A 25,339-nucleotide genomic window follows, 5' to 3' on the forward strand; every position below is an offset into this window, starting at 1 on the left:
ACATTTAATTCAATTCAGGACGGAGAATTTAGTCGACATTAATAATTAGTACATTTCTTTATTTCAGAAAATCTGAAGAACAACATACGAGGAGCAACTGCTGAACACTCGAAATTTAAAATAAGTCAAATTCAGACTCTCTATTCGTTACAGTCATATGATGAATACTGAATTATGATCTTTCAGTTCCACTCTTTTTGATTGAAAAATCAAGAGTCAGCCCATCATGTTGGTCAGTCATGGTTATTTCCCTTAGAGACCGATTTAACTCAAATGGGTCAAAACTTAAACATTGGTACATACAGTATACAGTACTTATGAGTCAGAGGTAAGTTTATAATGCTTGGAACTGAAAAACGAAGGTATTAATACAACAAAGGCCGAACCTTTGAGAGGTACTGTGTGCAGGATTTGTGTGGGACTCATTAAAGAGGTGTTATGTCTTATTAATGTAAACCTCACATGTAGCCTATCATACCAGTTCAATAGTTGTAAAAAATACTGCCTTGATCTATCTTTACAATCAAATATTAATCGTATTCTGTTGATAATTCTATGTGGCTATGCTTGTTGATGGTGGAATGATTATATCCCACAGGAAAAGAAAAAAAAAGAAAAAATATATTTATGTACAGAATGGTTTTTTATACCGCTCCAGAAAATACACTTCTGACCATCTGTTTCTACCATCACACAGGCTGTGGAACGCCTCCATCCAGTTCAGACACTGTGATTGGTGGAGAAAGGCAACAAAGGTTTCATCGCCAAGAAGGGGCCACCGGTGGCTGATAAACCAGAGTCCTCCCTGGGGAGCCACACAAATAAATTAAGAGGGTTTTTTTTTTCTCTTCAGACTGTCATAGAACCCCTAAAAAACCTTAATGATTCACTTTGCCCTACATACATACATACATACATACATATATACAAACATATTACAAAGGCTGCATTTACACCTGGTGGCTGAGCAGGAAGAAACAATTTGCAGAAAGCAGATTGCTTATGTAATCAGGAAGACCTCATCTGGGCCATTCATGAATCGAAATCCTGAGTTTCCCATGGATCCATTCTGTCGGCACTGTGGAGGGTTTGATGCACAGTAAGAGATTACATATCTTTGGTCAACAAAGTGGGCGTTAAATAGTTGATTATAGGTGAGACTGGACCAACTTCATATGACATCAGGCCATAAATCTGAGCGCCATGAAGAGCCACATACAAGTCTGCACGTTGTCCATGTTAAACTTTGCACAGATGCTCTCCTCTTCATGGGTAGTCCACTTCAACATCCACTTACAGTAAGAGACGGCTGCAAACTGCTTCCCACGAATCGAAAAAAGAAATATTAAAAGTTGTTGTTGCAATCCATAAATACATTTTTGTAGGTTCCTCAAATTGCTACTGATCTCTCTCCCCAGACCAGGGCTCTGTTTATCCAGTCACTGGGTTCCTGTCCTCCACTATTCATAGGTACGACCTTCTCCCAGCGGCTCTCTCCGAAAGAGAGGCCAACAGAAATGTTCCTCCTTAAGTTTCCACCCTTGGCAAACGAAACAAATGTCCATTTTAGGCAAAGGACCAGCCGGTCCACTGCCCTGGCCGGCACAGGACCAGGGTGCCTGCAGCGGGTACGGAGTCTGTCCCGACGCGGCGCTGAAGGGGACCCCGGTAGGCGGTGCTAGCTGCGGCCCCGAGGAGTGGACTGTCTGTGGGCCACGCGCGAGCACGAAGCGCAGCACGTCGTCTTGTAGTAATCGTACACGCAGAGGCGCGCCTGCACCACCACGTTGCAGTTGTAGTAATTGTCCTTGCAGTTCTCATCTGGAACAAAAGAGACGTCTTTCTATCAAATACAAATGATGCTTACTCAAGCAACATAGGCAATAGAGGGAGAGGAGAGCTTTCAGATAGCTCCGTAGTGCCGCTTGGGCTTCTGCTGTTGGGCACATTTGGGGGTTCGGCACTTCGCCCAAGGAACAGCTTCCGGCTATGTATGTAATGTCCTCATCTGCTCCCCGTGCCCGGAGATTACCAGCTGCCAACTTTCCATTCGCAATAATGACAGTAATGTTTCTAATGATGCTTGAATCAAAAAGGACAAACACTCATCCGGCTCAGCGACGTTCCAGATAACATGCCCGGGGACGACTGACCTATGCTGGGCACGCAGGGCTCGGGGCTGCACTCCTCCCTCTCTGCTGGTCTCAGCTGCTGGTCGCAGCCCTCGCTGGAGAGCATGTCGTCGGTGAGGCAGCGCACCTCCCGCACGCGGAAACCTCCCTCGCATGTTTTCGAGCACTGGAAGGGCAGAAGACCGAAGACAGCGGCCAGGTTAGTAAAACGTCCACAAAAATTAAAAACCTAATAAAACTTAATGATTTCAAATTCTGCCTGAGTGACGGGATCCTACGTAAATAAAACTTTACTTAGTTTAATTGTTAATGAAATCTGATGAGCCGAAGAGTCCCGATAAGGCAGATCATGATATATGATGTCATGAAGAAATAAGATCCGAAGCCAAACGGTGGGGAAGGTTCAATTCTGACATTCGTAAAATGGAGCATGAAGGATCTGGGTTTTTTCACGTAGCAGAAGGGAACCTACTGTTCCCTCCGGTGTGGGATGAAGATGAAGATAACTAAATTGGTGTTTTGCACAACAAATTAATCTCCAATACAAAGTCACGTCATCAAGAGAGAGCTTTGAAAAAAGCATACTTCTTCTCCTGCTACTACCACTATTCTCTACTCTATCCTGGTCTGAATACTCATCGGCCTACTGCCGAGGTGACCTGTGACAGTTCTGTGCGTTAGAACCACATTGTGTCTCTGAGCTCAGTGTATAAAGACACAATTCATGCGAGCGTCGAGATTGGTTTTTGATTGATGTCTTCTGCAGGAGGGATGTCTTCTGCCCCGATGGTCATTAATCACCCGCTGAGAGCCGCGGGGAGCGAGGGCCGCATGCCTTGTTTAAGGGCTTATCAGTAGCATGAGGTGAGGCGGTTGCGTGTCTTACTCACAGCACTCCAGTCAGTGTGGTACCACTTTGCTCCACAGGCCTCAAGGTGGCAGCTCTGCTGGCCGAGGGGCCGCTCCAGGGAGGAGCACTCGTACGGTGGCATGACGGTGAATCCTTCATCCGACCTCATCAGACACACCACTGACCTCTGCTGGCTGCCCGCACCGCACTCGGCTGAGCACTAGGGCACATGCGACAAAAGCATCGACCATATGTATTTCATTACAACATACAGGGGGGGGGGGGACAATGTCGATGTCAAAATCCCATGTATTTAGTTTCTCCAAGCAAATCCCCGTTAAGCCGCGGCGTGACCGCCGTGTGGCCTTCATACCTGGCTCCAGGGGCCCGTGAACCACTCGATGCGATTCTCACAGGGGCCGTTGTTGCAGACCTGCGAGTCCGCAGGCCGCTCGCTGCCACACTTCTCCAGGGGCAGGTTACTGACGTGGTTGGTCAGGCAGAGGACTCCCCTCGTCCGTACACCCATCCCACATTCAGCAGAGCACTGTGGAGGGAACACACGGTTTTACATTTCAGGTTGCTCCCCTATTACCGACTGAGCCTTGACGGGCCACAGCCAGATGTAAATAGAAAAGTACATCACCGTCCAAAGATTCTTTCTTTTTTTACGCCTTTTCAACAATCCACATCTCAGCTGGCTTTGTGGCTTTGGTGAAATCGGTCATTCATTTCCCCTAATGTACTTTACTGTCTTAATGTTGTGCAGTGAAGTGGTTGTATACTTCACAGAGAAGTGTTCATTTCTGTCATGTACTTAATTCACCCAACCCCTTCACGTTATCTTCTATATTTAGTCTCTCCAATACTCTGGTATGCGGGGGAAAAAATCCTCACTCTTACTTTATTCATTTCCTTTCCTAATACTTTTAATCGTACAGTCAGGACATCAGAGTGTTCACTTCATCTCTGATTCTAGAACTAGTATATGGAACTTACAGTATATTACTGTTACTGTCTTTGAATGTCATTGTAGATGAGAGCAACACCCAATAAAAAAGGAGTGGTGGCAGATGGAAAAAAAATTTGCATGATGAGATTACAAACAAAGCAAATGAGCAAAATTCGCACGAGTCACGCAACATGAAAATATATCGGTTGTGAACCGTGTCCCGCCCATTGGTCCTGCTCAACTGGTCCCACAGATGGCGACGACCCAACCAGAAAAGAGGAACGGCCAGAAACAAGAAGCAGAAAAAAGCAGAACATAACACCGAGTCGTGACAATATTTTTATTATGTTGATGTAAAAAACAAGAATCGATGCACATTCATCTATGATGAATTTAAAATGTTTGAACGGAACCAAACATGTTGTTGTTGATGAAAGAAAAACATGTTTCCAGACAGAATCATCACATCAGGCAGAAAAATTATCATGTGTTCAAATGTCATATGTATAGATTATATGGGATTAAACATGAATCATGTTTGGAAACCCTATGATCTGGCTGAGAAGGATTTAATAAAGAGTGTTATATGTCATAAAATGATTACCACACAAAGTAAAATCAAAACAATCTGAAGATAAGTAGAAACATTTGACACAGCAGAAATAAAACTCTTCTTCTTAAACTGTTGATAAAAGGAAATAAAAACCAGTGAGAAGCTAAAGAGAAATAAGCAACATGGTAAATAAAATCCTCCTCTTCATCTCTTCCTATTCTGTACCACTGTCAGCTTAACTGAGACCTTATCTGGTAACAGATTCACTGTGCAGGGATCACCAATGTTAATGCACGGAAACATCCTCTCGGTGAAAGTGTGTGTGAAGGTGTGTATGTGTGTTTTAGTGTCAGGATCAGAGAACGACAGTTTCCCTTTGTTCCAGTCCAGATTCACTCTGATCTTCTGGAACGTCTTCTGCTCCGGGAAAACAGACTTCGGATCTGACGGCGGCCACGCAGAGTATTTACCTTCGTAGAAGCCTATTCTCCATAATCCAGAATGTATGTCTCCCTTCCTCGGGACAGACTCCTCTATCACACCCAGTGTCCAGTCCGTGTTGTCTCCGACCTGGACGTCCCAGCTGTGAGTCCCCGAGTTAAAACCCTCCGAGCCCAGGACAAAGTAGGACCGATCAAACCTCTCCGGAATGTCGGGGAGCTGCTGTACCTCTCCTGGTCTCACACTGGTGAGGTCTTCAGACAGGATGAGTCCTGGGTTGGCGGTGTTTGGGTCCAGGACCACAGGATTGTGGGAGACCATGCTCTTCATCGTTTTCCAGACGTTGAAGGTCAGGTTGCCCAGGTTTTTGGCCTCGTCTATCAGAGCTCCTGGGGGCAGCTGTGGAACGTCCACCAGGAGGCGCTGCTGGACTCTCTCCCCCGCAGCCTTGTAGTTGAGCACGAAATGGATGTCTTCCGCTCTCAGCTCCTCTTCTGTGGCTCTGACTGCGTCTGAATGAGCTGTCGTCTCTCTGACCAGAGCCTCCATCTTCTCCTTCATCATCCAACTCTTCTGCTCCTCTTCCTCCCACAGAGCAGTCATCCTGGCCCCCTCCTCCTCTTCTAGGAACTGGTGAAGCTTCTTAAACTGCTCCCGAATCTGCCTCTCCGTGCGTTGGACCTGGACCTTCATGTGCTCTGCCGTTTGGTCGAACTTCGATTTTTCACTTTCAAAAACCCTTAACTTCTCCTTTAAGGGCTCCAGAGTTTTCTGAAGCTTCTGCCTGCGTCGTTTTGCACTTTCCTCGATGAATCTCACCCTGTGTTTGGCGTGTTTTTCCGAATCCTTGCAGACGACACACACTGGGTGCTGATGGTCCAGACAGAAGAATCGGAGTTTCTCACCGTGCAGACTGCAGAGATCCTCTAATCTGGAAGCCATTTAGTTTCTGAGTGAAGCTGTGAACGGCAGACAGTCAGTACAGTCAGTCACAGCCCCCCCCCCCCTCCACTGTCTGTCACTTTGAGGCGTTTGTCAAATTCACCTTTCGATATGCGGCGCGTCGGCAGTGTTGTAGTTTTCAACTTTTCTCTCCTGTAGCTTGACTCACTCGTTTGGTGTTGTTCGTTGGGTCGGAAGGTGAATCTGACCATCTGTTGTTCAGCCTCTCAGCAACACGCAGTTTCCTGGTTTTTGTCTCAGGTGAGTCAGGTGAGGGTGGAGCCTGAGATACGGACGCATGATGTGCAGCTGATCTTTTAACCCCTTAGGAGTTCTTGGCTCATTATTCTGCTGCAGAAACTCATTTTTGAGGGTCTTAAGATGCTCTCTTTTCTATTGATTGGACTCCGGGTGGCCAGGGGCCTCCCTGGTGCCCCCTGAAACAAGGCCATGCATTAAAAAGGATTAAAAACATAATTTCCGAAAATGTTCGGACAGGAAGTCCGCCATTTTGAGTTTCCTGCGTCACATTTCGAACACAGTTTTGAGGAATTTAGGATTCATGACAACTCACGAAACTTTGCACAAATGTTTGGACTAGTATTTGCTTAGATTTGGTGTCCCACTTGGCCATGGGCGTAGCCGACCAGCTCAACAGCTCCCCTCAGTTACCTATAGCATTTTTGAATGGCTAGGGGTACTCAAGACCTCACAAAAGTTTGCACATGTATAGAGAGTGGCTCAACTCAATATTTGATTGGTTTATGATCATGGGTTTGGGCGAATCACTCAAGGGCTCCCCTTCGAAAATTTCAAGGAAATAACCCCCACCGCATAATTAAACAACGTGTTTGAAAGTCATATGCACAGGGAACATGCCAAGATTTATTCAAAAAGCCTCTTGGAGCCATTTGTTATATGCTACCCAACAGGGAGTCAGCCATTTTGAACTGAGTGTGCAATTTCATTTCTCTTTTTTTGCAATTTACATGTGTCATACTTTGACGGTAATCGGGAGGAAAGAGTCCTGCCGAGACTGCGAGACCTTGACTCTATGCACAGAGGGGGCGGAGGACTGTCAATGCTCGGTGGAGCTCAAACTCAGATTTAGGACACAAAGCCAGGAGCTTCTCCCCACGTTGGCATAAAAAGTGCAGTTTTTTAGAGTACAGTATTAGTTAGGATCCTGTACGGTGAGAGAGGTGGGGAAGAGAAATTCCCACGCTATGGATACAAGAACTGGAAACACATTAACACGGGTTGTTATTAACATGAAGGCAGCAGAGCTCATCAGATCAGAGCGGAGAAATACAGTCACTCCAGAGAATGTCCCAACGTGGCACAATCATCCAGCAGCTTGTCAACACTGAGGGTCCACAAGGTGAGATAATACAAAGAAACCAGGAGCATATAAAAGTTATGAGATGTTATTGATGGTACGAAAAGTCAGAAGAGAAAATAAGTCTGTGTGTCTATTGAGAATTTAATAAATAAAATACGTCACCTGTAATTGAAGGATTTGTTTTTGTCGTGTGTTTTTATGATCTTAAGTAACAGCATAGACTGTTTGTGTTCAGACGAGCTTATGAACTACATAAAAGTCAAAGTCATTCAAATTCAATCTAGCTCACCCAGCAGTCGCTCACTCTCTCTCTCTCTCTCTCTCTCTCTCTCTCTCTCTCTCTCTCTCTCTCTCTCCCTCTCTCTCCCTCTCTCTCCCTCTCTCCCTCTCTCCCTCTCTCCCTCTCAGCCAGATTGCTCGAACAAGTTTAATTTCCTTAAATAATCTCAGTGTTTTCAATGAATGGAAATGTTGCAATACCAGTCAAAGGGGAGCTCAGTAGGGGGCCCCCGCTAAGCGTGGGCCCTGGGGCGACCCGACCCTCTGCCCCCGCGGTCCGTCCGCTTATGCTGCCACTGTTATTAGTAATGAATGAAGGTTGCTTTGTCTCCCGCTGACTTTTAACACCTACCTTATTGCCCCAGTCGGTGTAGAACCAGCTCTTGGCACAGGCTCCCATGTCACAGTTCTCTACATCGACGGGCCGCAGATTCATGTTGCACTCCTCATCTGGAACAAAGTCCCCCACGTTGCTGACACAGCGTACCTCTCGCGACCTTTGACCCAGCCCACATGGCACAGAGCACTACAGAGACAGAGGCCACATGGTTAACACTGTGCTGTGGAGAAAAGTAACTGCACGAGAGACTGTGTTTTCTTTCATTACCCCTGAATACAGGCTGAAACATTGTCAGGGTACAGAGACGAAAAGATTGACAGCCGTCCTTCAGCCTGTCCCTTAATTCCACTGATGACGCTGCTAAAAAAATATAGACTTCCCTTTCTGGACCTCTGAAAACAGGACTGCACCCTCCGAACTAGTAAAGTTCTTCTTTTTACTCTTTGATGCCATTTTCATGAATAGACACTTCCGACATATGTGACAGGAAGTGTGGCCATATACGGTATTATAAGGGCATTCATTATGCTAATTTTCGATATTCTTGATGGTTGCGGTCAAGCTCACGCAGGTCCTTTCCACACTCATTTCATTCAATGTTACCGTACAAAAGAATGTAAAGAAATTTTGGATAAGAATATGAAAATGTTTGTTGCAGGCCCATTGTGTTTGAGTCACATTGCTGCCACTCACAGCGGTCCACTCGGAGCGGATCTGCCACTCACTGCAGATCTTCAGCTGGCAGGTGCTGGCAGTTTCGGGGCGCTCCAGGTGTCGGCAGCGGCTGGTGTGGACGTTGAGGGTGCGGTTGGCGTACACCTGGCGGCACAGGACCTGCCGGTGCTGCATGCCCAGGCCACAGGTCTTGCTGCATTCTGACCACTCTCCAATGTCCCAGCTGCCCAGGAGGAAATCACAAGAGCCTGCAGTAAGGTACGCTGTTTTGTGTGTGTGTGTGTGTGTGTGTGTGTGTGTGTGTGTGTGTGTGTGTGTGTGTGTGTGTGTGCGATTTGTTTATTTGGAGTTGTGTCCTGGTTCTCTTTGAGCGTGAAATGATGAACGGCTGTCAAACGATTTGGTTTCCTAAAGCCAGTAATCAGTACTATTAGATCAACTTGAGAGAGTCTTACATTTGGCAGTATTTAGTTGTATATAGCAGTATGAAGTAATGTGTGTGAGTGTTCGATCGGAAGAGTGGGGTCTCTCACAATGCCGGGCAGGGCTGCAGGTTGCAGGCCTCCTCCGGTGCACTCGGCCTGCTGCTGCTGTCACACAAAGCATCTGATGCCTGGACATGGTTCAGCCGGTGCACACAATGAAAGACGGGGTATCTGAATCCTAAAAAGGCACACAAAGCAGATATTTCAATTAAGCTATGAATACTACATCTAGAATATCTCCAAATGTTCAGAAAGAAAAAATACACAATTAATAATAATATATTATTGTACTCAGGAGAATTGGCCTTTTTAGTGAGGGGTTGATTTAGTGAATCAAAGCTGCTTTATGTAAGAGGAGACCCACACACATATTATCTGACTCAAATTGTAAGCCTCTCTGGATGTCTGCAAATAAAAACCTGACACATTAACATGCAACACAAACTGTGTTTCCCTACCTTTACCACAGGAGGCACTGCACTCTGTGACGCCAGTCATTTTCCAGTTGTGCTCTCGCTCGCGTCTGGGCGGCTGTATGACAGGTACCTGGTTGTCGGGGAGACGAGTAGGGTACCGCCCTCCTCCTGCTGTGTCGACGTTTTCCTGGCGTGCGTTGCTGTGATGGTCGTATCCCCCCTGGCCAGTCACAGTGTTCTCTAAGACACGGACGCGTGGATACAACATGTAACATTAGATGAGAGTCACTGTGGCAACTGGATGGATGGAGATGATGACATATGAGGACGAACAATGGTTTAAACCTTGTATGAACGGATGGATATGTGTAAGGCTGGAATAAATGTTTCATAAGTTAATAATTTGAATCATTGGTACGGTATTGATTAAAAGCTATGGTAATAAACGGTTGCGGGGGGTGGAAAGTGCGCCTCACTTACCCTCTGGTCTGTGGTTTGGTTGCTGAGGGCCCACGGTTTTCTCAGAGGGGAGAATGTACTCATAATGAACACCAGGGTTTGGCTGCTGGAAGATCATCTGAGGGAAAATAGAGGAGTTCAGTCAACAATCCTAAAATAATACTCCTGACCTTTAAATATTTTCCCTCGCAAAATGCGATATGTGCTCTGAAAGTCTTGTTTTTTCTGGCCACGCACACGTTTTAGGACGAGCGAAAGGGCAGAGTCACAACAGCTGATTGGCTACTCACATAAACCTCCAGGATCTCATTGGTGGGCCCTTCGGCGAGAAAGGACTCCCCAGCTGTGCTACTGATTTCATTGGGCCGCCGGTAGGTGAACATGGTCCCCCCTCCTTGGTACTTCCCGGGTCGGTCAATAGCCCAGTTTCCATTAATGATGGATCGCCCCGACCGGCTTCGGAGAGCTGGAGGAGGCAGAGAGTACAACCACACAATCACCACTGACAACCCCGCGCTCAAATGTAAAAAGGAAAATACTGCGACGGCCTCTTCCACATCATTACTATTTAATGTAAAACCATTTAGACATAATGAGAACTGCAGTAAAAAAACAAAAAAGGGGGGTCTTCCAGAGACTTTCCCCACCCAAAAAAGTAATTACAGCTAAGTGAATAAACGCTCTCACGTGCACTTTCAAAGCAGTGTCCTGCTGTAAACGTGACAATCTGTTTGTGCTGGCAAGCCTCTCACGCCAATCCTGAAACCAAATCCCCCAAAATGTTTTCCATTGATTTCGTGGATTAAGGACAAGAGGCCATTAGAAAGGCATTAGAAGTGTAACATTAGACAGGCTTGTAAAAGAGTGTTTGTACTACTAAAAGCACTGTTAGAAATCCACAGTGTAGCACTGAGGCCTATCGAGGGGAATTCGTGGACTCGGTGCTCTTTTCTACTGTAATCTTGCATTTTTAAACCTATAAATACATTTCGAAAAAAAATAACAGCGACAGAAGAGTCAACCAAAACCATGCTGGCGGTACAGTCCGCGGATGTGTGCATGAGTACATGTTTGAGACGGAGTGAGGGAATTTGGAAGAAGGTGCCGACCAACGTCAGGAGAGAGAGCAGAGCGAACCTGGCATCCACAAGCAGTTGGGATTTGAGACATAGACCGCTGAATCCATCCTCCTCCGGTTGTGTTGTTTGACAGCGTGGTAAAATTCCTCCCCTTAATTAGAAAGGATGGCGAGGCTCGAGGGGTAAGATCCTGGGATGAAAGCATGTTATTGCACTCTTCCTCGAGGGGCAGTGGCAGCTCCTGCTGCCGAGCTTGGCCTCGGCTCTCATTTGAACAATGTCTGACACTCCAGCCATTTGGGATTGACATTCCGGTCGGTTCTGAAAACAACACGCCACCGTGTCCGACTGACAAAAGGGCGGCACCACACGGGTGGGTGGTGACACCAGCTACACGCTTGTAAGGAGAAATCGTGAAAAAGGTGCCTCTTGATTCATTTGCCTCTCAATCTGAAACAAACTGAATTTCATTTGACAACTGGATGCTGTGCGTCTCTGCCTGTACAGCTGGAACTAGTCGAGGCGTCAAACGCCTTTGTGTCAAATCAAAAACATGTCTCGCTATTTCTTTATTTCATCGACTCCCCCGGTGTCCCATTAAATCCGTAGCACAATGTTAGATGTAGTGGATGAAGATTTCCGCGTGTTTCGACCTGGACTGGAGGCAGAGCAACTGATGAAACTGTAAATCCCGGTTTGACCGAGCCTCATGTGTGAAATATTTTCAGTGTGAGATATAAACCTCACGGAGATTTGCCAGTTCAGAGCAGAAAGTTGGACATCGGTCAACAGCAGTGCGAATACAAACTCCTCACATACGCATATTCCTGGCATTCAGCCTCCTGGACTGTAGCTTATAGTGTTGAACTCTCGCCAACATGCAATTTCAAGATTTTCCTCCCACCGCTAAGCGTTACTAACAGTTTGATATGAAACAGCTGTAGAAACAGTAGCTAGATTAAAAACAAGCAAACCGGTCTTGAGCAGGACGACCGGGGACCCGTGTCCTAGTGAGCTGAGCTGTTGTGTTTCACCCACCTAGGTAGTTCCGGCTCTTCACCATCTCTGTGACGTTGATCTTGGTGGCCCCCTCTGGGATCTCCACTATCTTGTGATAGCCAACCTTGGACAAACTGTGTTTGAAGACGCCGGAGACCAGCCTGCAGGTGGTGTTGTCGCCGCCGCACACGCCGCACGCGTCCATCGCCTGGCCCGACCCGAGGTACTCGTCGCAGCCGAGGCTCTGCAAGGCAGGGGAGAGAGAGGCTCACACGGGGAAGTGCGAGGGGACGAGCCTCGCAGAGTGGACGAGCAGCTGAAGTATCAAAGTGTTCAATTGGATAGTTCTTCAGGGTTTACACAAACTTCACTTGGTCAAATGAAAAGATAATGGTAAAGATATTATAATAGCTTTTGAATATAATATATGAAAAAGCTCAAGAAAGATTATATATTTTTAATCTTTATATTTATTATTTGAGCTGCAACGATTAATCGATTAATCGATAAGTAATCCATTAATACATGAATCGCCGACTATTTGATTATAATAATAATAATCGATTAATTGGTTAAAAATAAGTTTTTATGAAAAAGAAGTCAAAATTCTCAGATTTCAGATTCTTAAATGTGAATATTTTCTGGTTTCTTTTGCTCTTCTGTGACAATAAAGTAAATATCTTTGGTGTGTGGACAAAACAAAACATCATCTTGGGGGTTTGGAAACACGATCGACATTTTATGGCCCAAACTACTAATCGATTAATCGAGCAAATAATTGTCAGATTAATTGATTATGAAAATAATCAGTTAGATGCAGCCCTATATATTATAATCTTTTATAATATAAAAGATAAGAAAAAGAAAGAAAATAAGCTGCAACTGCTAATAAACTCATTATTTATCTACAAAAGAATAACTTGTAATAATCTTGTTGACATTCCAGAAGGCATCGATTTGAGTGTCTGAATTCTCTTCCAAAATCTCTAGGCCGCGGCCTTTCTGTGTCACCCTGGTGGTTATACATTACAGGAAACGTGGGCACAGTAAAAATAGAACAGTTAACATCAGCAGTCCATAAATTCCCCCAAACCGGCAGTAAAAGCAACTCGCTGCGCAGACAGGTGGTGGAGCAGCCCGAACTGATCCCGCTGAGCTACCGTACAGTCAGACACACTGCTGCAGCACCGCGGGTCAGAGTCCAGTAAGGACACCAGCCGAGTGGGCATCATGTGGGGGGAAAGACGCGATGACGCAAAGCTTTTCTGTGATTGGGCAGCGGCCAATCTCCAGACCTCCGAGTCGGTTTGCAGCCCTCGCTTGGCTTCCACGTGGACGCCCCGATCGCAGCTGACATATTTCTCTTGCTCTGTCTTGCAACAAAAAACACATTTCCCCTCAGAGCTACTGTATTGCGTGCACTCGGTTATGACGCTCGTAAAAACTACGGCAGGCCGATGTGTGGCTGTGGAGCTGCACACGTGGTTATGAGGCGCTGAACCCTCGCTCTGAAGACTTAAACTAATTTACAGCAAGTGTCTGAGAAGTCATAAAACGTGCGGTTACATCTCCGCGGGTTTGGCTGCACTCGAGCGGCCGTAAGTTACTGTAGCTGCAGACCGGCAGAACGAGGGAGAAAGACAGCAGAGAGAAGTTAATGGGATGATAAGATGCACGAAGGGCAGATGGGCTCACTCTGTTCTGGGCCAAGACAAACACAAAGTGCCTCCTTCCACACAGGAAATAAGTGATGAGGGAAAAGAACAGCAAACTGTGAGTGCTGCGGAAAAAAACAACAACTGCCAAACGCTGCTATGGTCAACATGGAATTATGTCGCAGGACAGCGTGGGGTGCGAATAAAGCCAAGATGAAAATCACTAAACACAACACGATGGTACGCGCTGCTGTGTCTCATGCGCTCGCTTTACGGATCAGTGAATACAAAGCAGCTCAAAACGCTACAGTCCAGCGACAAAAGGAATGCATAATGCATGGCACAACACAGCGGAGGGCTTTTTAACTAGCTACAGTAAGTCCACCATGGAAAGGGAATAAAAATGCCGCTGGTGACATGACTGCCAATGAATATCTCCGCTTGCACCATAAACGCCTCCGAACTAAAACAACTGAATCACAGCGGCCCGGCAGCAATTTGCCAGAAAAAGGGGTAAGAATGTTCCTCTCGTAAAGCAGACGCCGACGCGGTCACAAGGTTATCTGTGGCCATTTGGACGGGACAACATCTGGATCAAGACATATTCATCGGGGAGTGGAGTATTTTATCCGACGCCAGAACCTGAATTGTCAACTCAATGTCGTACGACTGCGGATTTAAAAACCGCCAGGGGTTTTTTCGTTCTTCTAACACGGGGGAAGCGAAGAGGTGTTGCACCTCCAGCGCAGCGAGCATGAGCGAGTTGAGGGAGTATACTTGATATCTAGTGTCTTTGACAGTTGCACCATTAACTGTCAGGACAAACCTTTCGCTTTTACAGTAGCACACAGCTGCACACAAAACACTAACGTCCTTATCTGTGAGCAAGTATTCGGGCCCAATTGTCACATCTGCTCTCCAGGCTTTTCTCTGACAAATGTGACCCTGACCGTGAACCCATCGAAATGCCCCGTCGCTGTACAGTGGCGACACACGAGCCACGGTTCGGCGAGGGCCTCGCTATAGCGGAAACTGAAATCTCAGCGTGGCCTGGCTTCTCCTAGGCTTTTTGTCACTTTCTCTCTTTGGCCGGCTTGTAGCATCTGTTGAGGGGAACTGCCCAGTTTTCTTTAGTGGAACTTGACTTTTCGGGTTTTCTAAACGTCATTAAAAAAAACACCTTCATCTGGAAATGGTTACACGTACGTGTCGGGGCGATGGAGTGGACTCCCAGTCAACTCACGATCGCAGACGGCAACGTCAGCTCAAAGTTAATCCTGACGGTATTGACCCGCTAGATGCAGCTGGATTAGATTCATCGTTTTTTTTTTTTTGTAACAAACTGAAGCCACACACACAGTTTTTTGCCAAAGGCAATTGTCACTGGAGACAGAGCTATTCTTTTTAGGCCCTATCTTATTGAAGTATAAGCTCACCTCCCCATTGACCTGTAGGGGGATGACGGCGGCAACTTTTTCCTCCCTTTTGCAGCTCTGATGTTTGAATACTGAAAATAAACCAGGGCGCAGACCCCAAACCTTGAGCGCTGGAGCAAGTGTTGACTCGTGGTGCTCAGCGAGTGAACTATGACCTGTAAGTAGAAGGGTCGCATGTTTACTATAACACTCAAAATGGGGCCGCGTTGGCGCTTTAAGATTAATAAAACAACCATTCACGTCTGAGCTCATGGGAAATTTGGGACCTTCAAAATAGCGGGGAGGGGCTTATACTTGGCCTGTGGCACAGCCACTGTGTGTCTTTAAGGCCGTCGTTTAGCTTGTGAGTGATATGAAACATGTTTGAGGGTTTGAGATTTTGTTTAAAATAAAGATTTGATCATTTAGCTGTATTAAATGGATTTTGGGCAACTTGAGAAACAAACTATGGGCCAAACACTGACCTATCATCATGTTATCATAAAGTGAACAAGGTAATCAGAAGCAAACAGTAGCATATTTACACGCCCAGTGAACATTAGAGAAATATCAAACTATGTTACTCAAAGCAAGCGACGCCTTTCAGTTTACACACATTTGAAAAGAAAATCACATATAAATCAAATATTGCACTGAATCAACGTTGTTACTTACACCTCAAACAACTCCTGGCTACTAGATTAAATTCTTATCCAGGCCATAATCTTAATACGGAGCCTCACACTGTAGCCCAGCCCATACTGTAAGTGATGATTTGCACAGGCCACTTATTCTGACTCTGTTTGACTATAACTGTAGAAATGATTCCCATTTTGCTGTTTCACCTGCACATGTTCAGAGGCGCCTCCGCTCTGAAATCAAGATTTAGAGGCAGTGAATAACTGTCTAAAACAATATCAGATGGTGTGGGAGACAAAATGGCAAATATCATCCATTTGCATCATTTTCCCAACAGTAAATAAGCACAATGTCAAGATATACAGTTGCACAGGCACCAAATCTCTTCCCGACAGCTCTGGCATAATGTTACAGCGGCCCTGCAGTTGCAAAGCTTTTATCCGTGTAGGAGGTCTGGTTTGTGGCTCCAGACTGGGAGAAAAATATGAAAAAAAGGTTCATGCTCAGAATGATATCATGCTGCGGTAGATGTGACGTGCGGGCGTTTTTAGTCCTCGTCACTGAAGCAAATTGAGTTAAAGATGCGGCGAAACACGGGTTTTACTTGTCGCTGGAAACTTCACAAAGAAGAAGAGTGTTTGAATATGTTTCTGTACCTTGAATGAACCGGTGCAATCTTCTGTTAGGTTGTTTCTTTTTTTTACACAAGGTGTGTCTTGGCCGGGCGAAGTGCACCACACAGGCCTGGAGCCTCAGTCAAGATATTTGAAGCAAACATGTTTCAAAGTTATCTGTACTGCCTTATTTGCATGATTTCTTTCCCGACTCATAATTGGCCGTGTTCTGGAGTCTTTGGATGTAAAATGTATTCACAAACAGCAAAGAACGCGAGAGAGTTTGTAAAAAGAAGGTGCTTCTATCTAGGTCTGGCAGTGGCATGTGTACATTTTTTACACGTCTTTATCGTGCTTGACAGTATATTATTGTTTAAAGTTTATCTATAGCATACTGATATGAACTTTACATCTTGTTTTCTTAATGCACTTAATTTTTAGGTGATGTTTATGACAAGTGCATTTCAGTTCAGCGACACAGTGCAATTCAATTTGTTTTAATAAATTGCGATGGAATTAGGTAGTTCAGCCGCTAAGTTATCAATATAATGGGATGTACATATTATATTGGGTTTTTCAGTTAAAAACAATATGCAAAGTATTGCAATATAATTGCAATGTGTTTCGTCTTGTTTTATATCGCTATATATCATGATATATAGTATCTCATATCCAAATGTAGTCAAATAGTCCAAATGACAGCGTAAATCATCAGTGGTGAGGCAGTATGTCAATATACAATGTTTATAGGGGCTTTGACACACAGCTCAGTGGGAATGTAAAGTTTACAGGATTGCTGCCCATTTTCCTACGTCTAGTCCAGCAGCAGCACTGTAGGTTAGGCAACTATGGTTGGCCACATGATGGAAAACATATCAACACCAACAAAATGTGAGGAGTCAGTGTGAAGCCTGGTGCGGCCTGTTTCAGTTTCTGTTCAAATGATCTGAGATTTACCCAGAACTAACATGGCTGCATACCGCTGGTCCCAAAAAGAAAACTCTCCAAAAAAAACAATGAAATCAGGAGGGTATGAATAAACGGATGTTTTCTTAGTCTAGAGATGGTGCAGTGGTTAACCTCCCTCCGAGTCTGAATCCACATGAGTCCACACGGGCTGACCTTCTAACCTGAGTCTTGGCGGTTTACTGCTCAGCTTTCCTACTTACTGCCAAAAGCAAAAAAGACAACAACAACAACAAAAAAAAACAATACAGTGAGACATGAACTTCTGTCTCCCTTCAGAACACGTTTTCGCAAACTTCGAATGTGCCACACCAGTTACACTGCTGTAAACAAAATGTTCCATTACAACACCGACAGGCTGTGTATGTCCTCCGCGTCAGCCAACAGAGTGCTTCCTGCCAGGCAGAGCGAGTGGGACATTAGCACGGCTCCGCACAGGGAGACTCTGGGAATAAAGGCATGTTATAATCTACATCCCTACAACAAAAATGCATCCCAGGATGGAAGAAGTGCAGTATTTTGAAACATATTAATGAGCGCCCGGTTCAAGGGCGCAGTGTGGCCAACACTTTTGGGGATTTCCACACCTCTTCACACAACAAACATTTCTCAGTGTTCTTTGGCAAATGGCCAGCGGAGTTATCATGACTTGGTCAGCCGCGACACACCAGCTCATCTGGAAAAGCAATACAGCCCCTAACTTGACTTCCAGGTGAGAATACAGAGGCAACATCAGCCCAAAGACAAAGAATTTATAGTGGAAGTGACCACGAGTCACGATGCTGCGTCTGGGAAGGACATTACTGAGATCTTACAAACATCCCGTGGACAGAGGAAAATTAAATAAATTAAAAATCAGGAAAAGGTTATGATTGAATCCGGCTTTAAAGTTGGGTTTAGATGAGGATGAAATCGTGCACGGTTATAGAGCCCCCCGTGTGTCACGTGACGTGCACACCGTGGCCGTCATGGCGACCAGCATCTGCCTCCCACATGCCGGGATGCCGTTGGATCGTGGCATTAATGAGCAGGGGCAGGCGACGCTGCTTCCTCTTCAGTCAGCACTTCAAACACATCTGCATCCATGAAGGCAACTGCCAACAAGTTCTCAGCTGACGTCCTCACCAATAAACCGAGTGAACCGCTGGCCAACATGGACTGACTGTGTGAAATATGTAATGTTGGTACAGCACATTAGAGCAATTTCCTCTTTGGCAGAATCACATGTTGATCTGAGGAATACATGCATTTAACAACCTACAGAAATATTGATTAGCAGTAATGCAATGAGATTAAGGATATGAGGAATTGTCTATTTACATTCACTTGACTTTCGCTCTACTTTTAGCTCTCATCATTGTCTTACTACCTGGAGTAGAGAGCAAACAATGCTGCATGCTATATCTAAGTCTTCTGCATGAATCAGTAACTGTGCAAATGCAGACATTTAGCAAAGTCTTTTACCATAAAGTATATGTATCCACCAACTGCATATTTAAGAGCCCCTTTACACGATCGTCCCTTTATAACAAGTCAGGCGAAAACATTGGAATATTAAAGAGACAGCAATTATTCCCAACTCCTAAACTTGTACTAAACCTTATTTTATTCAGTTTATATATATATATTATTAATTAACCTCAAGTTTACCATCACGCAACATGGCACAGTGTTCAGTGGACATTTATGCACGCACTGGAAGATGTGACTTCATCAATAGCTCCAAAGTGGCATATTTATTCAATTTTCTCCTTTCCTCAGATTTCACTTTTGGCTCTGGAATAATGGGAACACTACCTAGAAGACTAACAGAGGCGGGGGGGGGGTTTAAGCCACAAATAGAAACACAAGCCCTGGTGTTTTGGATAGTAATCCCTCAGCTTTCCGCTCTCCACAACATACCATTTCTTGAAGTCAGTAGCAACATGTGTCAAACCAAAAATGGGATTATATACTGTAACTAGAAGGAGATGAGCTGAGGACCAATCAAGTGGCAGTTATGCTCCCAACAAATTTACAAATTGAATTATAAAGCCATTGTGACTTTTTTGTATGGAACAGATCATTTTGCAGGACTGAGAGTTGCAAAAATGAAATCAGGTTATCATATCCACAGGATATCGTGCCAACCGGTCCAAGCATTTGTCGCCAAGTGGTGACGGCAGATGCAGGCATGAGTGGTGAGACCTGTGATCCTATAACAGTAAAAAAAAAAAAAAAAGAGGCCTCATCCATACCACAAACTGCCCTCATAACCCGGGGCGAAGGGCTCAGTGTCTTCACTAAAGGCTCCCCTGCTTGTAAAACACTCCGAAATAGCAGTGAGCATGGTGAATCTGCAGCCATTAAAATGCATAAGGGTTTCACCTGACATCGCTGCTCTGCCGTTCTGGGAGCAGAATGACAGACTGGTCTCCGCCGAGGATTAACACTCAGAGATAATGGACAGACGACATGATACATGGAGGACTTTCAACCTCAGTTGACGAAAAGCAACGGAATACCAAAAGGATTGAAAGTTACACTATACCACTGCTATCTTGAAAGGAGCTGCGTGACTCATAAGAATACACACATACACTACACTACAGTTTTTAGTGTCAGTGTCACCGCAGCTATAAAACATGACTGAATACTATGGAGTTGTTTTGCATCCTCCGTATGTAACTGGTGTTGACACATCTATTAAAATTCAAATTTCTAATGTTCAAAAGAAATCTGACAGTTTGACTCCCTGTGGTTTGATTCAGTCACAACATGATAGGGGAACTGTCTTACACCTGGCTCAAAGCAGCAGCGAGCACAAACCCAACTGTCTCTGCTCGTTCCGGACTGACGCATTTGTCTTTTTTTTTTTCTGTTATTGTTTTAATACATGCACTATGGGCGTGTCGACCCTAAAAATGAGGGAGGTCAGATTGGAGGCGAATTGCTATCTCGAAGCAGCGGAAAGCTTTTGACCAACCCAAAGTCAATGAAGCAGTATTTCACTGTTATTCTAAGGACGCATCATCAAGGAAGAAACTTAGGCAGGTGCACGACAAGCACAAAAAGAAAAAAGAAATAAACGTTTCTTCATTACATAAAACATAAAGGGTTTTTTTTCATATTCATCATACATGCAAACTCGCTGTTGTAAAGGTAAAGGTTTCAACTTCAATACTTCCTACATATTGGGTTTTTAAAATCTGTGAGACTTCACTCAGTGAGGAACTGAAACACCGATGTCAAAACACAGACACCTCGAAACATTACCACAAAAAACAATACAACATAACACATTACACAAAAAAGGATACGTGGTCGTCCTTATGCAAGGCGACGTGAGCGGTCTTCAGTCCGTGCTTGTTGAGGCGGATGGTGAAGCCGGACATCACCGCGCATGGCGGAGGACAAAACATGTTGTCGTTGATGGCGCAGGGTTGATGTCTGCGACTGTGCGGATTCATGGTGCTGCGGTTTGAGTTAACTTGGATCTGATTCCGATAAATATTCACGGTGACATCTGTCAGCTTGACTTCCCCCCGAAAAGATGCAGCCTCGCTGCTATTTACTCTGCATATTTCTTTTTTTCCAACACTCAACAAGGGACGAAACGCAACTCAACACACATTTAAAGAAAACCCCTCAGCCGCGTAGAACTGGCGCGGACGTCCTCATCGAGCCCTTGGCACTTCACAAGTTTGCACTAACAACCTCAGGCACCTCACACCGCCGCCTCATCAATCATCGGCGAACAGGTGAGCGGGGACTGACTGGGCCCGGCCCACATGCAGGCGGCGACGGGCTAATTCAGGCGTGCGCTCCGTCCCTAATAGAGTTCCAAGTACATCTTTACGGCCCCACGACAGGCCGGACCTGGCGAGTCTTCCACTCGCAGGGAAATCTAATCCCACAAGAAGCCCCGCGAATGTGCTGTGGAAAAATAAAGAGCTCCGTAGAGCGAGCAGAGCCACGGCGGAAAAAAAGAGCCGTACTGTAAATACCTCCACTGCAGTGCGCGGACCAGCTCACAGGGCTGCACTGACGGGCCAAGCGACGGAGTGACCCTCTCCAAATGCTGCTCACCAGCACTGAAAAACTGGTGGGGAAATTAGCACCGGGCTTACATGCATCTACAGCCTGTGACTGAGGTGTCTTAATCTGAGCGGATCTCATCACCATGTCCGGTAAATCACAGCACTTCTGGAGATGACAAGCATGCGGCACGCGTGTGTCAACCATGGCCCGAGCCTCGCTGCCCCTGCTTAAGAAAAACACACATGAGCAAAGCAGCGTGCAGTGCGACTCTTACAGGCAGAGTTTCAACGTCCATGGGAATCCCCTCTCTCTCGCGGGCTCCTCCGGGCGCCGGCGGAGGTGAGGCGGGTCCTACCTGGGGCCGCGGCTTCCCCTGCACACGCATGTGGAGGCAGAGGAGCAGCAGAAGAGACGGTCCTGGCAGCATTCTCTCATGTGGCCACAGAAACGTTCTGGAGCAGTCACTCAGGCGTCCGCACGAGTGCAGTGGCCGCTCCCCTGTCAGCCTCTTCCTCACCAAGGCAGCTTTGAGAATGCCCCCCCCCCCCCTCCCAAAAAAAACCAAAAAAAAAAACCCCAACAACCTCTCACTACAGAGCAGAAGACTCCAAGAGCTCCCCTTGTAAACTGAGCTGGGGGAGGTGCAGCTAGGGGAGATATGGGGTGGGGGGGGGGACTGGAGCCTTTTTAAAGGGGGGGGGGGGGAGTGAGAGGTAGAAAATGAATAGGAGGGAGAGAGAGAGACAGGAGAGAAAGGAAGCAGAGAGGAGAGTGTGGCAGCTACCGCTGACAGTGAATTGGAAGCCAGACAGGAAGTTTTGGTGAATATCTTCAATGTGACAGAGAAAAGTGAGCGAGGGGGAGGAAATCCTTGCGGGCCTGGAATGAACGTGTAAGCAAAACCACGTTGGTTATAAGTGCGTGAAAATAATTGGCAGGTGGGCACGCCATCTTCGAGGGATGCCAGCGAATAGGAGGCGCAGAGTTACAGCGCGAGGGAGGGGCATTGCCTTCGCACGCTCCTCCCCGACACTGCAACCACACCGCTGAATAAGAGAAACAGGCAAATAATAAAGCTGCACGGTCTTGTTTCCACGACAGTAACCCCTAATTCACCGGGACATGCCGAAGAAGTAAGGAGAAGGCTCTGCATCCTCGTATCTGACGGTCGGTTTTCTCATAACATTGTGTGGCCAGGCCGAACGCATCAGGGACAGTGTGGCCGGAGCGGGTTCTGCACAGAGAGACTTCTGCGAGCACGGGGCCACGAATACACCACAAGATAATAAAAAATAAAAAAAATTCTGTTTTGAAGTGGCACACCGAGACCGCAGCATGCCCCTGCACGCACAGTCTGCTGAATGCAGTGAAGGACTGTGTGTCAGATGAGCCGCGCACCGGGCCACACATGGTGGGAACAGAAGGAGAGAGGGGCGAGACGATACGACACGAAAAAACAGAAAGACAGGTGAAATCAAATCTACTGCAAATCTTCGTGGTGAGAGTTTGACTTCTTGCAACTAATGACGATATTCCTTGACTTTGACAAACTCTTTATGCAGTGTTTTATGCTCTATGTTCCATTTCTTAAGTGTATGGTATATATCGGCCTACTTCAAATATATTTGCTGTTAATTGTGTCGTAAAATGTTGTTTTCGATTTTACTGTACCAGAGCACATTCGTTCACTTTACACACTGCATCAAAGCTCCTCAGGTTTGGAAGTTTTTGGGGACAAGAACTTCTTGACCTCCTCCTGTCAGAGCGAGCCAGTGTCACTTTGGACCAAAGCATTCATGTACAGATATGGAACAGATCAAGTGGGTTGCAAAAGATCTCAAATGAGATTAAATGACTGACTGACACAAACAGAGCATCACAGAATGTTTGCCACGTTTTTTTCAAAATGAAAGGAAGATAGGGAGCACAATTTTTTGTAAAGTTGTGTTCCTGTTTTGTCATTTTACAAATGTTTATATATATATACAGTATATATGTGTGTGTGTGTGTGTGTGTGTGTGTAAGCAATTAAGTTTCAATTTCATGTTAACAACATGGAATAGAGATGTCAGAAGATGTGAGGATGCATGGATACAGAGAGGAAGGGCAGGTAGACACGTGCAGCTGACTGTATATTGAATTAATGGACATCTGGATTCCCCTTCGCCGTGACACTACCAACTGAAAATCACCAGCTTCCATGAACCTCAGGACTTCAGATTTCATGTGTACAACTGGTCCGCTGAAAAGATCGCAAAGTATTTGCCTGGTAATGATATGCATGCCAGTACTATACTCGAGTCACCGCCTGCCACAGCTTTTAAGATATTCTGCAACAGCAAGCAAGAGTAAGTAAGCAAGAAGCGACTCTCTCCACACCTGCAACTGGCTTGGCTAACGCTGGCACACTTTCAGCTGAGACACACACACACACACACACACACACACACACACACACACACACACACACACACACACACACACCATGAAGCATCGCATACAGTATGCACAGTAACAAAAATCTCTCCAGGAACAAAAACACAGCACAGCTGCAGACGTGTGGGAGGGGGAGCGGCCCTTTTCAGCAGCTCATCCGTCACGACGGGCCCACAGACACGGGTCTCCTGCTGCCCTGATCTGCCTCTGACCTGGACAGATCTCATTATGGAGGCATGGCGCCCAGAGGTCGGGCGGGGCCAGGCCGACCCCAGGGTCTTTGTTTCCTCCAACAAGTGGGTCAGCCCCGAAGCAACCTCGGCTCCAGGCGCCTGATTCCTCCGGCCTCCGAGCCACACACGTCAGAGTCGCGCTCTACAGCAGGTGGGCTCCACGTTGCTGCACTCCGTCAGCGTCCGACAGACACACACACACGCACACACACACACACACACACTCTCACACAATAGCTGCTATTCAGCTCCTCTTATTCTCTGTCACGTTTCCAGCTTTTCTTGGCGTTCGGTGGACATTTAAATCCAAAATTCATTAGCACAACTGCGTCTGCGAGCACTTCAGCAGGTGTGGCCTCGGCGGGACAACACTCTCCCTGGCAGCTCTAATATCCCTGTCATCAATCTACCGTACATCATGTCCCATACCTGCTCACACCTAAGGATGAGCGAACAGGATGTGGACACATGTGCTTCCACATCCTTGGCAGCCACGTTCAAAATATCCAACAAATCTCAATTCCAGCATCTCCATTCATTTTCATCCACCTCTCCCCAAACGGTCTAATCTGTTAACTTGATTAGTTAAAAAAAAAAAAAAAAGGCTGAACGTAGGAAGAGAGAACACGTGATTTTTGTGCAGCTGGGATACATATTATTCAGCAAGGCCAGGCATGTATGTCCCATGATTGCTCTCTTTAAGCAATGTATTTGACTGAAGAGGGCAGGAGTGGATGGAGGGAGGAGAGATGATGAATAAAGCAGGTGGAGAGGGGATTGGGGCTGGGAGGGGCAAGGTGTGGCTGAGGGAGCCTGCTGCTTCTATTTTCTTACTTGGAAAAAAAAGGAAAAAGAGAGAAAACGTCAGTCGAGAGTCTGCTGACTCGAAAAAGATATAAAATAGTTACTGTACATCAGAGGTCTTTAACCAGACGCCATCCTGAAACTACTGCACAGGTGCTGCGTGTGGGCTTTCATTTCAATCAAACACTGATTCCTTTCCCATCTCTGTGTTGTTTGGATCAACACCAGGGCCACCGGTGCCGCATGAGGTTTGAGTCTCCACTGTTGTAGCTTCTGAGTCTGTGATCAAGAAAATGTATGTGTTGCTCCTGCTTTCGCCACAGGTGGCCACATCTGGATGGCCAAAATGCAATAAATAGCTTCAATACAAACACAAAACGTAAAAGGAATAAAAGCGAAAATGAAGCACGCGATAAATTACTTTGAACGTTAGGTTGGGTTTGTGCAACTGTTCCCCACAAATCATTTCAGAGATGTTTTTCTCCAGTTCTTTCCTGGGAACGTCTGACATCAGCCACTTGTCAAACTGCTGCTCTAGTTCGTATCGCATGTCTTTAAATTTGGGGCAATTGTCATGAGACAGGACAAGAAAAAAAAAAATGTAAATGTTGAC

General features: G+C 45.9%; 2 protein-coding genes across 6 annotated transcripts in view; both read right to left on the reverse strand.

Annotated features, from left to right (window-relative positions):
* Positions 1 to 38: 38 nt before the first annotated feature.
* LOC118302698 (thrombospondin type-1 domain-containing protein 4-like) overlaps positions 39 to 25,339 on the reverse strand; it is a 50,658-nt gene continuing 25,357 nt past the window's right edge. For 2 of the 5 annotated variants that reach the window (XM_035629056.2, XM_047331381.1), the window contains 11 exons: positions 11,984 to 12,188; positions 10,157 to 10,332; positions 9,888 to 9,984; positions 9,450 to 9,647; positions 9,040 to 9,169; positions 8,525 to 8,729; positions 7,844 to 8,017; positions 3,356 to 3,529; positions 3,023 to 3,202; positions 2,154 to 2,298; positions 39 to 1,821 (listed from right to left, as the gene is read on the reverse strand). In XM_035629056.2, coding sequence (XP_035484949.2) covers positions 1,679 to 1,821; positions 2,154 to 2,298; positions 3,023 to 3,202; positions 3,356 to 3,529; positions 7,844 to 8,017; positions 8,525 to 8,729; positions 9,040 to 9,169; positions 9,450 to 9,647; positions 9,888 to 9,984; positions 10,157 to 10,332; positions 11,984 to 12,188 — 1,827 coding nt within the window. In that variant the 3' untranslated portion in view covers positions 39 to 1,678. Of the gene's footprint in view, positions 1,822 to 2,153; positions 2,299 to 3,022; positions 3,203 to 3,355; positions 3,530 to 5,744; positions 5,888 to 5,973; positions 6,154 to 7,843; positions 8,018 to 8,524; positions 8,730 to 9,039; positions 9,170 to 9,449; positions 9,648 to 9,887; positions 9,985 to 10,156; positions 10,333 to 11,983; positions 12,189 to 21,527; positions 21,785 to 25,339 lie in introns of those variants that run through there. The other 3 variants (XM_035629058.2, XM_035629060.2, XM_035629057.2) reach the window with 3 other exon arrangements.
* LOC118302704 (E3 ubiquitin-protein ligase TRIM39-like) lies at positions 4,261 to 5,996 on the reverse strand. Its single transcript, XM_035629066.2, has one exon. The coding sequence runs from the start codon at positions 5,868 to 5,870 to the stop codon at positions 4,692 to 4,694; it is 1,179 nt and encodes a 392-aa protein (XP_035484959.1). The 5' UTR covers positions 5,871 to 5,996; the 3' UTR covers positions 4,261 to 4,691.

The sequence above is a fragment of the Scophthalmus maximus genome, chromosome 4, assembly GCF_022379125.1.
Source record: "Scophthalmus maximus strain ysfricsl-2021 chromosome 4, ASM2237912v1, whole genome shotgun sequence".
NCBI classification, from domain to species: Eukaryota; Metazoa; Chordata; class Actinopteri; order Pleuronectiformes; family Scophthalmidae; genus Scophthalmus; species Scophthalmus maximus.